The 12,758-nt window shown below is 45.8% G+C and overlaps 3 protein-coding genes across 5 annotated transcripts; 2 read left to right on the forward strand and 1 right to left on the reverse strand.

Annotated features, from left to right (window-relative positions):
• Positions 1 to 1,249: 1,249 nt before the first annotated feature.
• On the forward strand, positions 1,250 to 7,277 carry LOC102707853. Its single transcript, XM_006651045.3, has 10 exons — positions 1,250 to 1,632; positions 2,445 to 3,602; positions 4,202 to 5,308; positions 5,417 to 5,458; positions 5,628 to 5,704; positions 5,798 to 5,882; positions 5,949 to 6,032; positions 6,109 to 6,210; positions 6,295 to 6,393; positions 6,837 to 7,277. The coding sequence occupies exons 1-10, from the start codon at positions 1,279 to 1,281 to the stop codon at positions 6,960 to 6,962; spliced, it is 3,234 nt and encodes a 1,077-aa protein (XP_006651108.2). The 5' UTR covers positions 1,250 to 1,278; the 3' UTR covers positions 6,963 to 7,277.
• Positions 7,278 to 7,679: 402 nt separating this feature from the next.
• LOC102714899 (uncharacterized protein At5g64816) lies at positions 7,680 to 8,923 on the forward strand. 3 transcript variants are annotated; one of them, XM_006649457.2, is made up of 3 exons: positions 7,680 to 7,768; positions 7,861 to 8,365; positions 8,451 to 8,923. In XM_006649457.2, exon 2 carries the CDS (start codon positions 7,974 to 7,976, stop codon positions 8,349 to 8,351), a length of 378 nt encoding a protein of 125 aa, XP_006649520.1. In that variant the 5' UTR covers positions 7,680 to 7,768; positions 7,861 to 7,973; the 3' UTR covers positions 8,352 to 8,365; positions 8,451 to 8,923. The 3 variants fall into 3 exon arrangements, with proteins under 3 accessions (XP_006649520.1, XP_015690487.1, XP_015690488.1); XM_015835001.1 differs by having other exon boundaries at positions 7,861 to 8,923; XM_015835002.1 differs by having other exon boundaries at positions 7,931 to 8,923.
• A 1,893-nt stretch (positions 8,924 to 10,816) lies between these two features.
• LOC102708138 (tryptamine benzoyltransferase 1-like) lies at positions 10,817 to 12,708 on the reverse strand. The gene is made up of 2 exons (XM_040522614.1): positions 12,307 to 12,708; positions 10,817 to 12,189 (listed from the first exon to the last, which is right to left on the reverse strand). Exons 1-2 carry the CDS (start codon positions 12,676 to 12,678, stop codon positions 11,188 to 11,190), a joined length of 1,374 nt encoding a protein of 457 aa, XP_040378548.1. The 5' UTR covers positions 12,679 to 12,708; the 3' UTR covers positions 10,817 to 11,187.
• Positions 12,709 to 12,758: the final 50 nt, after the last annotated feature.

The raw sequence follows: 12,758 nt of genomic DNA on the forward strand, positions 1-12,758 counted from the left end.
AGTCGACCATATTGCTTTAGAGTCATGCCTCTCACAATGCTAGTTCTGCACGCACGACTGATCTGGGTGATTGTTGAACTTGACGGGCAAATTTGCGGACCTTAAAAAATAATTTTGAAGAGATTATTTTAATCTAAAATTTAATTTTAAGATTTAGAGGCACATGAGTGGATTAGTATGGGTGCAGGGGCTCAAGCCCTCCTACTCAGTGCATCCCGTAAAAAAAGGGAAATAAAAAATAAGAGACAGAGTGGAGAGAAAAAAAGGGAATGAAGAAGATCATTGGTGAAAAAACAAAACAATATATTTACAAACAAAAAATAATTTATAAATAAAACTGTTATATACGTACTCTCAGCGATCTAAAAACTGAAGCTAAAAAATAAACTTAAGTAAAAAACTCAAAATTAACTTTAATTTTAAGATTAAAATTTAAATTTTAACTTATAAACGTAAAATTCATTAATTGATATATATATATATAGATTCATCCCCATATATATATATACACGCGCGCGCGCGCGGAGGGGTAAGGTAAAAGAAGTTATGATTTACAAAGCGAGAAATGGAACACGCGAAACAACGTGCCAAGCTCCGCACGTTCCGGCTGCCTCACGGAAACAGTGTTTGCGAAGCTTGTAGACGCGGCGACCCAAACTTAGCCCATCAAGGAAAGCCCGTGGGCGCGACTCGCCTCGCCTCGCCTCGCCTTCCCCCTTCCGCCCGTTCGCCGCAGCCACCGAACCTCCGTCTCTCTCTCTCTCTCCCTCTATCTCTCCGGCGAATATTCCCGCGAGGCTAGCCCTCCCCACCTCGCCTCCCTCCCCGCGGCGAAGCCGGCGCGACCGCCCGCGCACCCCAACAGCTACGACGCCCCCGCCGGAGTCCCTGGAGCGCGGAGAGTGGTCATCCTCGCCGGCGCCGACTCGACGGTTCCTCTGGCCTGGCACGGAGAGCGCGATGCTGCGGCGCGGCCTCCTCGTCGCCAACCGCCTTCGCAATGTTCATCTCCGGCGGCGCCCGCTCTGCTCGAGCCCCGCCCCGTCGGCGTCCTCGGCCCCGTCGACGTCTTCCTCGTCGTCGCTCCCCGTGGCGGCCCCTCCCCCGCCCCACCACCTCGCGCCGCCCCACCGCGGCCCCCGCCGCCGCCTGACGCCCCTCCTCGCCCTGTCCACGCTCTCCCTCGTGACGGCCGCGGGCGCGATCTACCTCTCCGCGGACGACCTCGAGGGGACGCTGGAGAGGTCCAGGGCATCCGCGGCGCGCGTCGTCGAGCGGATGCAGCAGACCTGCGCGGCCGGGAAGGTGCTGTGCAGGTCTCTCATGTCCGTCCTGTCGTCCGCCAACCACGAGGTGCGGTCGGGGTTCGAGCTCCGGGTGGCCGCGCTGCTGGCCGACATTGCGGCTGCCAGCGCCGCGCGCCGCGCGGCAATCGTGTCAGCTGGCGGCGGCGCCGTTATCGACTGGCTGCTCGAGAGCGTCGTGCGGAGGACCACGCAGGCGGAGGCCGCGCGGGCGCTCGCACACCTGCTGGCCGATCCTTGGGTTGCGCCTGCTGTGCTTGGTCGACCACGGGCGGTTCCCTGCCTCCTCCAATTCATCTTCTCTTACCAGCCCAAACGCAGCAAGAAGGTGATGTCACGTGTTAGTTTTTTACTGTTTGCTTTGGTTGCCGTAATGTGGCTTAACAGAATGAATCTTGCGATTAGTATAATTATGTGACAGTGCGAGTATGCCGATGTAGGATGTAGCTGGCTCTAATCTGGGTGATTGTTGTTGTAAGCTGTAACCACTCTGTTCAATATATAGACGAGAAAAGCTGATACATGTTCATATTGAATTGTTCGTTTCTTTAGTTGAGAATTATTGATTTGGTGTGGTTGATTTGTTCTTGTATTAGGAATTTCAGTATTCATACCATATGTTATAGGATTCAGATGCTGAAATGTGCATCAATATAGCTTGATTATAGGTGGATAATAAATTTGCATCCTCATGTGATCTGAGATTTCTGTCATTTTTATGTTCATCCCATGTCTTTGTGGGCATGGATGGAACCTCTGGCTCTGTAGGTTTTCCGATTAGGAACTCTTCACATATGTAATTAATGTTAAGATGATAGATCTACACAGGGGATGAGTTATGTACTTATGTACCTGCATGCCAGTTATGCAAATTTGTCATTTTTAATGGATTATCAAGATCTAGGAGTTAGTGGTAAATATAATTTATTTTCCTTGGTGGCTTAGTGATTACTGATTTCTACTCTCCTATATGCAATTTCTTTGCTTTCTTTTTTGTTTGCTGGAAGTACTTCATCGTCCATCTTTTTTTTTTTCATTTTTGATGTGTGTGTGTATTAAACAATTTAGCTTTTCCAATTATCTTGGACTTCAACATTATGAGTTGTTTGTAACTAATATATTACCTTCTTGTTAATACAGAACTCGGGATACTCTTCATTCAATATCTCAGACCATTCTAAAGGAAGGAGCATGCTTGTTGCTGCACTTATGGACATCATCACTTCCAACTGTGATAATGCAGATTATTCATCATTTCAGCCTTTATTGCCTTCAGATGCTGATACAAGAGACATTGCGGCAGCCATCGAAGTCATTGAGCAAGGGGGGATGCATTTTGATGACCATGATGATAATGAAAGTGATGATGGTGACAGTGGATTAAAGGGAATAGGGATTAAGGTACTTGGTGGGACTACTGTCTTAGGATTCTCTAGAGAAATAAACTCATTGGAGGTGCGCAACTCAGATGATGATATTGTGGGAGCTTTGAACAGTAGAATATCATTGCAAGAGACTTCTACTGACTCTCCACTAGTGGAGAAGTTAAATTCTGCTGCTGTTCCAGGCCTCTGGGATGATTTGCAGAGGGAGCATGTAGCTGTACCTTTTGCTACGTGGGCTCTTGCTAATTGGGCTATAGCATCTGATTTAAACCGTTCTCGTATTCAAGAACTTGACAGCGATGGACATGCTGTCACAACTGCACTGAAAGCACCTGAAAGAACTGTCAAGTGGCATGGGGCCATGGTAGCTCGAGCTCTTTTGGAAGACCAGAACTTGACTCTGGCTCCTTCTGTCCCTGGCTGGTGCTCAAGTCTTCTTTTGACAGCTTCTCAGGCTGCCGAGAATGGTGACATGTCATTGGCCCAAATGTCACTATCAACTTTCCTATTATCCATGATAAGGTGCAATGAGTCGAAATTTGTGATCAGACAGAAGGGTCTTCATCTTCTTCGGAGTATTGCTAAAAAGATAGAAAATGAGAATGCTCAGAGCAGGATGAAGGAATCATTGGCAGTCACACTGAGTTTGCTCTATGCTGGTGAAGTTCCTTTGTCACTTGAAGAAACTCAAAGATGGTCTGGCATTCTTCTTCGCTGGCTCTTTGATAAATCTGTTTCTGAAACTACAAATCTCACCGCTGTTAAAATCCTTTCATGCATTCTTGAAGACTATGGACCAGCTTCCGTGCCAATTTCTCAGGGATGGTTGGCTCTCGTGCTTTCTGAGATTCTTGGAGATAACAAGACACAGAATTTGAAAGGAAATGCCCAGCCTCAACCAGAGAGAGTGAAGGTAAGAATCTATGTATTGTTTGTTATAAATGTCTATTTGAATGTGTGCTGCCAACTGTTCTTAATAGTTTGGTTGGTTGACATATTAGTTGTACATAAATAAACTGGATCATAGACGGTAGAACATCAAGGACTTACGATTGCATGTATGTCATATGTTCAGATTTATGACAAGTATTAACCATGGAGCAACAGGATATGAACATTTTATAAATGAATTTTGCTCTGTTATTTGGTGACTATAAATGCTCCATGTCTGTTTAGGGTAGTTTTTTAGAACATTTATATGAACACAGGCATGTTTTGATATATTTCTTTTGATTATGTTGTATTGTTTGGAACAAAATTTGAATAGTTGATTGCTGCTACTTTTCTTGTTCAGAGTTTCAGATTTTCTATCATCTGCCATTTTTTGTTTATGTAGTGCTACTCTTTTTGGATGTTACATTATAACTTATACTATTTATGTTATGAAGCTTTAGCATAATTCCTGATAGTACTAATAATTCCTGAAGTACTAAATTCCTATTAACTTTCTTTCACAATATTGTTCTTCCTCCTGTTGTCCTGAATCCTGATACTAATTTTTATTATGAACAGAATCAAGTCGATCACCATAATGCTTCCTCTGCAACTCAGATCTTGAATCAATTAGCTAATGCTGTTGTGAAATTGGCAACTGTTCAATCAGACTACGATCCTGCTTCTGGTGACAAAGTACCCCTTTCCGATTTTCTCTCTCTTGAACCATTTGCTACAGCTCTGAAGAACTTGAATAAAAAGAACCCACCCAAATTTGACGCTGCTGACTCAGCATCCGCTACACTGAAGGGAATAAAAGCTCTAGCAGAACTTTGTTCTGAGGATGCCGCATGCCAAAAGAGAATTGCTGATTTAGGAGTTCTTTCTCTGTTGAGACGCATCCTCCTGGGTGATGATTATGAGAAACTTGCTGCGATTGAAGCATATGATGCATCACGAATTCGAGAAGTGCAGGACAAGAATGTGCCTGCTTCTAATGACTCCTCTAGTGATGCTACTACTGATCCCTCCAGTGTACGAGTTCCTCCAGCAGCTCATATTCGAAGGCATGCTGGCCGGCTGGTTACGATTCTCTCTCTTCTACCAAACTCAGAGAAGGCAATTATTTCTGATGATGTATGGTGCAAGTGGCTTGAGGAATGTGCAAGTGGACGAGTACCTTGCAATGATATAAAATTAAAAAGTTACTGCAGGTTAACTTTGTTAAATGTGTTCTGCTCTGAGAATCCAAATACAGGAAGCGCTTCTGATGAATACCCTGATTCAGAAAGTGAGTATAAAAGAAAATGTCCTCAGTTTGGAGATGCGTTGTTCTTATTAAATCCAGAGTTGCCTCTTGAGGTTCATTTGGACAACAATGGTCATAAAATTTCAAGAGAGAGATGTAAGGATGACTGCTGCATTGAAGGTGGTGACTCTGAAACTGGAGATACTCCAGGCAATGCATCCAAGCATGCACCCCCTTTAATGGATGTCGTGTTCGTCCATGGTCTTCGTGGTGGTCCATTCAACTCATGGCGAATAGCTGAAGACAAGTCATCAACCACCAAGGCAGGTCTAGTGGAAAGTATAGATGAAGATGCTGGCAAAGAGGGCACATGTTGGCCAAGAGAATGGCTCGCTGCAGATTTTCCTCGAGCTCGTTTTTTGACAGTCAAATACAAGGTTTGCTGTTTAATGCTCTGATATTCTTTATGCAGGGAGGTTTAAACTGGCCTCTTTTGTTGCTTTTATTTATTTGGAGGTCTTACTGGTTTCAAATGATTTATGCAGACCAATCTGACACAATGGACCGGAGCCAGTTTGCCACTTCAGGTTAGTTTTTTTTCCTGTTCCACTGCTGTCTGCTGATTAGGTCAAAAGATTCCATAATCCTATTTTGTGATACTCTGATTGATATCTTGTGTAGTTGGAGATATTCAAAGTTTTTCTTCAGGCTTTTTTTTAGTGAAATTTATTCAATTGAGATAATATTTATGTATAGGAGGTGAGCTCTATGCTCCTAAGGAAGTTGATTGCTGCTGGCATTGGCAACCGTCCTGTTGTTTTTGTGACTCATAGGTAATGATGGTTCCTTGGTTCATGATGCTGTGCTCGCAATTGTTGAAAGTCTGTGACAGATGAAAAGGCTCACTTATTCTCATTTGCATACAGTATGGGAGGACTGGTGGTTAAGCAGATGTTGTATCAAGCGAAGCTGAACAATTATGACAAGTTCCTGAACAATACAAATGGGCTAGTATGTATTTGTTTGTTAATTATTTCGAACACCTTTGACTGTGAGATCTAACTGTTCATATTGCAGGTTTTCTATAGCTGTCCACATTTTGGCAGTAAACTTGCAGACATGCCATGGCGTATGGGTTTGGTGTTTCGTCCAGCTCCATCGGTTTGTTCTTAACAACAAATTTTCAGTTTATCTTTTTTGTTCATCTCACTGTATATTTATGACACTGATTTCTTAGATTGGCGAGTTAAGAAGTGGATCCCCAAGACTTGTTGAGTTAAATGATTTTGTGCGGCAACGCCATAGTAAAGGATTGCTCAATGTTCTTAGTTTTAGTGAGGTAACGGGAGATATTGTCATTCAATTATACATCATGCTTTCATTATTGTAATACTATTATACCTATGTCAACTGGCCTCAACAGACCCAAGTCACACCGATCGTTGAAGGTTATGGTGGCTGGGCACTTCGGATGGAGATAGTACCAATTGAATCTGCATACCCAGGATATGGGGAACTCGTTGTAAGCACTCTCACAATTCATCACATTGTAGCGTTCACACCAGCGTAGTTAATGGTTAATGGTGCCTTGCGCTATGATATACTCGATAAATCATGCATCCACGAGACCACTTCTAGTACTCCTCTCAGTTTTAACACGCTTAATGATGTCAACAATTTATCATTACACATGTGCTGTAAGACACAGAACTCAGGCTAGTTTAAGTTTTCCTAGCAGTACTAAATAGTCTGGAAAAATAAAATCTGTTATATGTTGATTTTGTAGGTATCTCAATGTATTTTGAGACTTTAGAGTCAGATCAACCATTATATTGTGTACCTCATCATTATTTTCTCTAATATATTTCATCTTCTTGTATGCTACCCAAATTTCGTCCATATTATAATCGGCTTGAGGTAGTAGCAGTTGATGCACAACTGACGGTTAACTTAATTTTTTTGCAGGTCCTTCCGTCCACTGATCATATAAATTCGTGTAAACCAGTCAATAAGAATGATCCATCGTACGCAGACACCTTGGCATTTTTGGAGAAAATCTTGAAATCGCGTTTCAAAACGGAAGAATCCTAATGACACTTCCGGTGAGAGCTCTGGGTAGGATTTCCTCCGGTGGAACGATGGAGTACTTTGTCTCGTTCTTGTCTGTTTATTCCAAGAGGCGGCTTGGGTAGGCTGTGTTTTATGAAGCCTGTGCCCAATCCCACAGTTTACGCATTGTACAAATGTACACAATGCACAAAATAGAGGATAGCTAGCTGTAAATAACTCCCAAATGTTGAATATGTAATTCTTTATGACAGGGAAATATGTCGCATTGTTTTGCACTTTCCTCTTGAAATTCAAAGTCTCGTACTCCCATACGTCGTTTATCCCGTTGAATATGAATTTCTGTGACCTACGGTACCCCTCAGTTCGCAAATACAAGTATTTCTAAGATTTAAATTTTATACATAATATAAATATTTCGGACACTGATTTTAGTCCATGGAAATGTATGCATTTTCAGCCCAATTAGGTGCTTAGAGAAGGATTTTGAACAATTCAAAATTTGATCAATTTGGTGACTGAAACGAAATATTATCCTTTATTCTTAATCTTTCCTAAACAAACCATTCAAAGCATGAGTATTTGGTTTGGAGTCCAGTATTTTAAATGGGCTTCGTGTTGCTAATTGCTATCGGCCGTTGAGTTCATGGGCCTACAGTTTGTGTACGGACTCAAACTTTCGGCCCATTTGCAGCCCAGCTTCAGCGTCATCCCCAAGAGGAAGCGATACCATCACTTTGACGTCGTCTTCCTCGCCTAAAACCCTCGCCTTCCTCCGCCTCCCCCTCACGCCGACGAGCAACGGAGCACGCAGGCAGCCCACCCCCAAGGTGCATCTCCAAATTACCCACTTCTTCTTCCTCTCCTCTTGTAATCTTGGATTTTTTTTTCCATTTTGATAGTCGTTTCGGTTTCCCCGTAGATCCCCGTGGCTTGCTAGGGATTTGGGCAAATCTGATCCTCGCGGCCGGCGATTTCGTCTATATCCCCAGGCGGCGTGCGTGCGTGCGTTGGGGAGGATTTGGGGCGCCCGGGATGGTGGACGCGTGGTGGCCGCTGCTCGCCGCGGCGATCCCGGCTGTGGTGGCCGGGCAGGCCTTCCGCGTGAAGCGGCGGCGCGACGAGGAGCAGCGGCTCAAGGCGGCGCGCGGGCGCGAGAAGAGCTCCGACGAGGTCTTCGTCTGCGAGCGCGTGTGCACCTCCAAGCGGATGCTCAAGAAGGTGGGCGCCTTCTCCAAGGACCCCATCCCGGAGACCTGCGTCACCGTGTGCGGCGTCTCCGAGCTCGACGCCTGCGCCGACGCCTGCGCCCGCACCGTCTGCGTCAACCAGCACCAGGTCCCCAACTGGAACGACGTCTGCCTCAAGAGGTGCCAGAGCGAGTGCCTCAAGCTCTCCTCCACCCTCATGTAGCCATGGCCACCCATGTAAGCCATCGCTGTACCTTGTTTTAGGTACCAAAATCAACAATCTCTTATTCCTAATGCAATGCTTCCTGCCTAGGAGCTTCAGACATCCATAGCTGTCGTTTATAAGTCATGAGGAATGGAAGAGGTCAATGACAGATCATAATTGTTTTGTGCTGCACATTTGATCTTCGACAAATGCGTTTCCTACAGTTTAGCCCCATTGTGTTTGCCAGGTGCCATGCCATGTTTCTTGTGAGGTGTCTCCAAGGTTGAGTCTTTAGCCGGGCTGGCGAATAACGCTGGCTAAATTTATTACTACCTCCATCCCAGGGTAGCTATAATATGAGACAGAGGTAGTTAATATCAGAGGTGAATTTACCCCTTTGGGATGAAATGCTTATCGTGTTTAATGTAATGTGTTCTTGCCTGAGGGTGCTGATTCTGATACAAAATCATGTCTGCTACTGTTTGTCTGAGTAGGAAGTGTAGGATGGTTATTACTTATTTACCTCAAGATTGTAGTTCAATGTCTTCATATCAAGAGTTTCAGAACTTGCTGAGGTGATATATGTTGCACACTGGCATTTGTCTTCAGACTTTGGAGTTAGACTTTAGAGATAAATATTATGAGCATTGCTTGCTGGAGTTGCTACCTAGTGCTAGCATACAGAGAAGTGAAAGATTTGCAGCTTCCTGCTTTAGTTAATCTTACAACTGTATATGCAATGCTTCCTGCTCCAGTTACCTGGCTGCGTATGAGCTTCCAAAGCTCCTTATTCTGCTCAAGTTAGCTTCCCCGTTGAATCAAAGGATTTCTGTGGGAATTTTGTTGGAATTCAATTCTTATAGAAAATTTTTCTACATAGCCTTTTGAAACAAAGGAGTGGAGTTCTCCAAATCCTATGAAATTTCTAAGGAATGGCACAATGCATATAGATTTTGGAGGAAAGCTAGCAGGACCTTCAAGCTCTTGGAAAATTTCCTTCGAGTATATCCCTCATTCGACCATGTCTGTAATTATTATATCTCCAGAAAGGAGCGGATAGAATGACTTGTCCTGGTTGTCATGTTTTGTCCATTCCCTTGATCCTGCTAGTATGTTATTACTTTGAACATGCGAACAGCAAGACAACATAACAGTGTAGGCATACACAAAATAGCCCTAAATGTTACCTCTGTTCTAAAATATAAACATTTTTAGGTTATTTAGTAGAGATTAAGATTGAGAAGAAAACAATAGTGCATCTTAATAAACGATGAATGAATGGGGGTGGGAGGATAGGCAAGAGTAAACTGAGATGATTTATGGGACAAATAGTACCATAGTGTCAGACATACTTATATTTTAGTATAAGATTTAAATGCTAAAAATATATTTTAGAGTAGATGAGTAAAAGAGAATGCCTTCCTCAATCTGCATTCAGTGTGACAGTTTCTATCAGCTCCCCCGGTGTGAAGCAAGCTCAATCACCATTGTGATGGTCCGAATCGTAGAGCATGCACCATTGCATACCTGCGTCAGACAAGCATCAGGTTGACGTCAAATTCTCTTCTTGGATTAGTTATTTGGATCAACCACGATGATATGATCAAATCGTCACTGCTTGATCGGTGATCCCCCACACCCACAGGCCACTATTGAAAACGGGCACCTAACGCACTGATCATAAACTAGAGGCTGACACATGATTTCTGGGATTTAGACCGTGGAGATGATCTTGAACATAAAAGACGCGCGACAACTCTCGAACTAGCTTACGCATGCATACTGTTCTGTTTCTAGAGCGTTGGAGTAGCTAGTTCAGGGGAGAAAACTACTCCCTGTTTCATCGCATTATAAATCACTAAAGATCCGTCATAGTTGGACAAGTTTATATAAAGAGAAAATATAACAAATGTTGATAACCTAATTTAGAGTAATGGTATTGATGAGTATGAGTTCTACGAAATGTTATTATTCAAATGACTCGTCATCGCCGTTAGGGACCTGTTAGTAGTCCCTCGTTAAATGTTATATGAATATATGATAAACAATGTATTTAACGGCAGAAGATGAACGGATCCCTAACGATGATGATTTTTCATATACAAAGTTGTTTGCATGATGATATTTCGTACAACTCATACTTATCGATAGTATTTGTTAGACTTGGGTGTTTATCAATAATATTTTTTAGATTGTTCTCTTATATAAAATGTGCTGACATCTCTAACAATAATTCAGTTCATCAAATTTATCAAATATATTTTTATATTATGTTTATTTTTGTTAGAAATACTATTCTTTTACAAATATAAGATATTTGATTTATGATAAAATCAAAATAACTTATAATATATAAAACAGAGGGGGTAGTATTTAGAAATTCCAATGATAATGCCCCATTTTTTTAAAAAATAAACTTCAGCACTTCTATACTCGGATAATACGCTACCCGTCCAGCAAACAACATAGAATATTCGTCTTCACATGCCTGCTTCAGATATTCACTTATTATCACACAGGAGTACACATTGTTTTTGCTTCTTCCCATCAAGACATCAATCTTATATATCTTATAGAACAAATTTGCACATTACTTTACTGCTAATCACGCTTAGCAGTTAACACAAACCCGCTTCTCCAGTCTCTGCATATATTTACATGGAGCTAGAGAACATTACATCATAGTAATAACCAAGTATGATCACGTACTTTATCTATTCTAAAATATAGCTATCTACTATTGGATTTAACAATTTTTAACAACGAATCTAGACATGTGATCGATTCGTTGTAATACGAAGTGCCAAATACGTGAAAAGTGATATATATAATCATACTCTTAATGCATGGTCGTCTAAAGGTGACACGGCCCGACGTGACGTCCATGTCCCTCCTCCAACGAGTAGCATATCTGCTCGAACGCCTGGACGTGATGCTCCGCCACGGCCATGAACACGTCGACGCCGCCCTTCGCCGCGCGCGACGGCACGAACACCATCAGCCCCTCCACGGGCAGGTCCGGCGGCAGGAACGCCGCCGGCGGGCCCGTGCCGAGGTCCATCTGGTGGAACCTGAACCCCAGCCAGCTGTCCACCTCCAGGTCCGGGCACAGCATCGTGCCCGCCGCCGCCGCCGTCGCCACGAGCTCCTCCTCCTTCTCCCCCTCCCCCGCCGCCGCCGCCCGGTCGCCGAAGTCGACGAACGACTGGATGTACTCGTCGTCGATGCGCGCCACGGCGTCGCGGATGGCGCCGACGACGGCGGCGTAGCTGGCGTGGAGGAGCTCGCGCACCTGGAGCCTCGGGAACGCCCACAGCACCATGTTGCCGAAGAAGTCCATGGGCACCGGCGGGTTCGCTCTCCCCCGGCAGTTCACGGCCACCCTCACCTGCGTGAACTCCTCCGGGCTCAGGTCCCTCGCCGCCGTGACCTTCTTCCACACGTGCGCGAGCAGGCACTGGAACGTGCTGCACCGGCCGCCGGCGCGGGCCTTGAGCTCGGCGACGAACTCGGCCGTGAAGTGCACGTTCAGGTCCCTGATCTTGTCCATGGGCACGACGGCGTGCGACCTGCCGCCGCCGGCGGCGGCGGCTTCTCCTCCCTCGAAGAACTCGATAGACCGGTGGTCGAACGCCGGCGCAGGCGGGCTGCGGGGCACGGCCGTGGCTGCGCGGTCGAGGAAAGGCGTCGGCACGGTGAAGCCCTCCCCCTCGCGCACCGCGCTCGCCCACGCGGTGAAGAAGGCGCTCATGGAGTGGCCGTCGGCGGTGTGGTGGTGGCAGATGCTACCGACGACGAGGCCGCCGCACCTGTAGCGGATGAGCTTTATCTGCAGCAGAGCCGCGCCGACGTTGTCCTGCCATGGCCGACCACGCACACCACCACAACGTCACAACAAAACGTAGCACAGTTGCATGCACGCATGCGATACGTGACATGTTAATAGCAAAGGAAAAAAACAAAGTGTGCGTGCCTCGGGCAATGCAGGGTAGAGGTCGGCGTCGGTGGCCATGGCGCGGCCGCCGCTGGCGAGCACGTCGGCCAGGTCGGCCCCGTCGACGGTGGCCTCGACGACGAGCACGCCCTCGTTGCTGACGTGGAGGAAGCGGCGGCCGTGGCGGTCGACGGCGAGGCGGCCGGCCAGGTGAGGGTACGCCGCGACGGCCGTGAGGAGGCCCTCCTTGACCGCCTCGTTGGACGGCGCCGGCGCCGGGTACGCCAGCACGCTGGGCACGTACAGGTCGAACGCCGCCCGGTCGAACACGGTGAGCTGCACCGCCGCGCCGGCGAGGGGGTGCGGCTTGCCGTACACCGGCCTCAGCATCGCCGTGCTCGTGATCTCCATCTGAGCGTACCTACACCTCCTCGTCACCTTGCCTTATTACTTGCAGCTGATAAGCTTATATATAGAGAGATCAGCTCCGA

The sequence above is a fragment of the Oryza brachyantha genome, chromosome 3 (assembly GCF_000231095.2).
Source record: "Oryza brachyantha chromosome 3, ObraRS2, whole genome shotgun sequence".
NCBI lineage: Eukaryota > Viridiplantae > Streptophyta > Magnoliopsida > Poales > Poaceae > Oryza > Oryza brachyantha.